Source organism: Nicotiana sylvestris, chromosome 3, assembly GCF_000393655.2.
Source record: "Nicotiana sylvestris chromosome 3, ASM39365v2, whole genome shotgun sequence".
Lineage (NCBI taxonomy): Eukaryota > Viridiplantae > Streptophyta > Magnoliopsida > Solanales > Solanaceae > Nicotiana > Nicotiana sylvestris.
In genome coordinates, this window is record NC_091059.1 from 162,418,820 (window position 1) to 162,421,207 (window position 2,388).

Consider the following 2,388-nt stretch of genomic DNA (forward strand, 5'->3'; position numbering starts at 1 on the left):
TTAACAAAATGATAGCAGCTTTCTCTTGCCAAAGACACTAGAAGATCCAGAGTCAAACAGAGAACCATGTTCTCTCTCTGAAATGAGAAATCATAATCATATTACAAAATTTATGTTGAGATAAAAAATAATCTCGCCCAGGAATAATATCCACAGCAAATTTAATAGCACAAGAGAGTAACAATGACACCAAATATTTTTGTGGGATAAAATACAATACCCGAGTAGAACAATATTATTACTATAATATTACAACTGGTAGTGTCAAGAGACTACTACAACTTTGAAAGAAATAACACTTTTTATTTAAAACACCTCACTACAATATTACTACCACTCACTAGTTATCTCACAGACCACAATCTGTGGATTACTCTCACTGCTTTATGCTTCTCACGTTATTTTGGTGTACATCAAAAGAGAAATGAAGCCTGCTATTTATAGAAGATCAGAATGGTTTATTCACTGTAATTTGCAGTGCAAATTACCATCGATCAAAACATGTGTTTGTGACTTTTGCAATTTGGCAACTTTTTCTAGCCGCCTAACTTGAAAATTTTTTCCAGCCACCCTATTTGACTTCTGCAACATTTTCATCTTTTCTCTTTTGTTTCATCTTTTTTATGGGTCCTACAAATCTCTCCGTTAATTTTGATTTTTCTTCTTTATTCTAAGTCTTGATCTCAATCTTTGAAAATCTTCAAATTTGAGAGGCTTTGTGAAGATATTTGCAACTTGATCATGAGACTTCACATATTTGAGCCTGACTTCCTTCTTGGCAATGCACTCTCTGATGAAATGATACCTTGTATCTATATGCTTGCTTCGATCATGATACACCAGATTCTTGGCGAGTGCTTGTGCATATTTGTTATCAATACAAATCTCTGTAGCCTCAATTTGTGATAAATTGAGCTTCTTCAATAATCTTCTTAGCCAAATAGCATGACAGGTACATGATGTTGCTGCTATATATTCGGCTTCACAAGTCGAGAGAGTAACTATGGACTGTTTTTTTGAACTCCAAGAAATAACAGATTCACCCAAGAAAAATACAAAACCAGTTGTACTTTTTCTATCATCAATATCTCCCGCATAATCGCTATCACAAAATCCCACAAGGTTGAAATCATTAGAAGAAGAATAAAATAACCCATAATTGATCGTACCTTTTAGGTAACGAAGAATTCTTCTAATGACCTTCAGGTGAGTAGAGGTAGGAGCCTCCATGAAGCGACTTACTACTCCAACTGCAAAAACTATATCTGGCCTAGTACAAGTAAAGTACCTCAAACTTCCTACAAGACTTTTGAAGAATGTGGGATCCACTTTTTCTCCTTCATCAAACTTGGACAATTTTGTCCCATTTTCCATCGGTGTGTTCACAGGGTTGCAATCGAGCATGTTGAACTTCTTCAATATCTCCTTTGTATAGCTTTCTTGAGAGATAAAAATTTCATCCTCCATCTGCTTCACTTCTAGGCCCAGGTAATATGACATGGGCCCTATGTCTGTCATCTCGAACTCACGGGATATATCTTTTTTGAAAGCTTCAAACAAACTTGGGTTATTACCCGTGAAAATAAGATCATCAACACAAAGACAAACAAGTAAGATATCTCCATTAGTATGAATTTTAAGGTAAAGAGCATATTCATGGAGACAACGAGTAAACCCATTGTCTTGAAAATACTTGTCGATGCAACTATTCCATGCTCGTGGGACTTGCTTTAATCCATATAAAGCTTTCTTCAACCACAACACTTTATCTTCATGGTTTTTGACCATGAAACCCAATGGTTGTTCAACATAGACTTCTTCTTCAAGATAGTCATTCAAGAAGGCTGACTTGACATCTAGTTGATGAATCTTCCACTTCATTTGTGCCGTCAAAGAGATCAGCAAACGAATAGTCTCCATGCGGGTAACAGGTGCATACACTTATTCATAGTCAATGCCTTGCCTTTGCTTGTAGCCTTTAGCCACAAGTCGTGCCTTGTATTTCTCCACATCTCCATCAACATTCTTCTTTGTTTTGTATATCCATTTAACTCTAATTGCTCGATGACCCTTGGGAAGAGTTGTTAACTCCCAAGTGTTGTTCTTCTCTATTGACTTGATCTCCTCCTCCATGGCTTGTTTCCACCTTTTGTCTGTAACAGCTTCATCAAAGTTCATTTGTTCACTATCAGCAAAGAGACAATATAAAAAATCAAAATTAGTAACTTCTTCTGTGTCATCATAGACTTGAATGCTCCTTGTCCTTTGCGGCTGTTCGCTTGAACTTTCTTGAGAAGAAGGAGATGCAACATTGGTTGGAGAAGGGGGTGGAGTTGTATCCTGCACAGGTTCCACGGTCTCTGGTTCTTCTTCATCACCAAAGTATGG

The 2,388-nt window shown here is 36.8% G+C and overlaps 1 protein-coding gene across 1 annotated transcript; it reads right to left on the minus strand.

The window, feature by feature from the left end:
- Positions 1-645: 645 nt before the first annotated feature.
- On the minus strand, positions 646-1,920 carry LOC138888271 (uncharacterized mitochondrial protein AtMg00810-like). The gene has a single exon (XM_070170103.1). It carries the CDS (start codon positions 1,918-1,920, stop codon positions 646-648), a length of 1,275 nt encoding a protein of 424 aa, XP_070026204.1.
- Positions 1,921-2,388: the final 468 nt, after the last annotated feature.

What these genes read in the sequence shown, in the direction of transcription:
- LOC138888271 (XM_070170103.1), bottom strand. Translation starts at nt 1,920, where the DNA reads ATGGAGACTATTCGTTTGCTGATCTCTTTGACGGCACAAATGAAGTGG.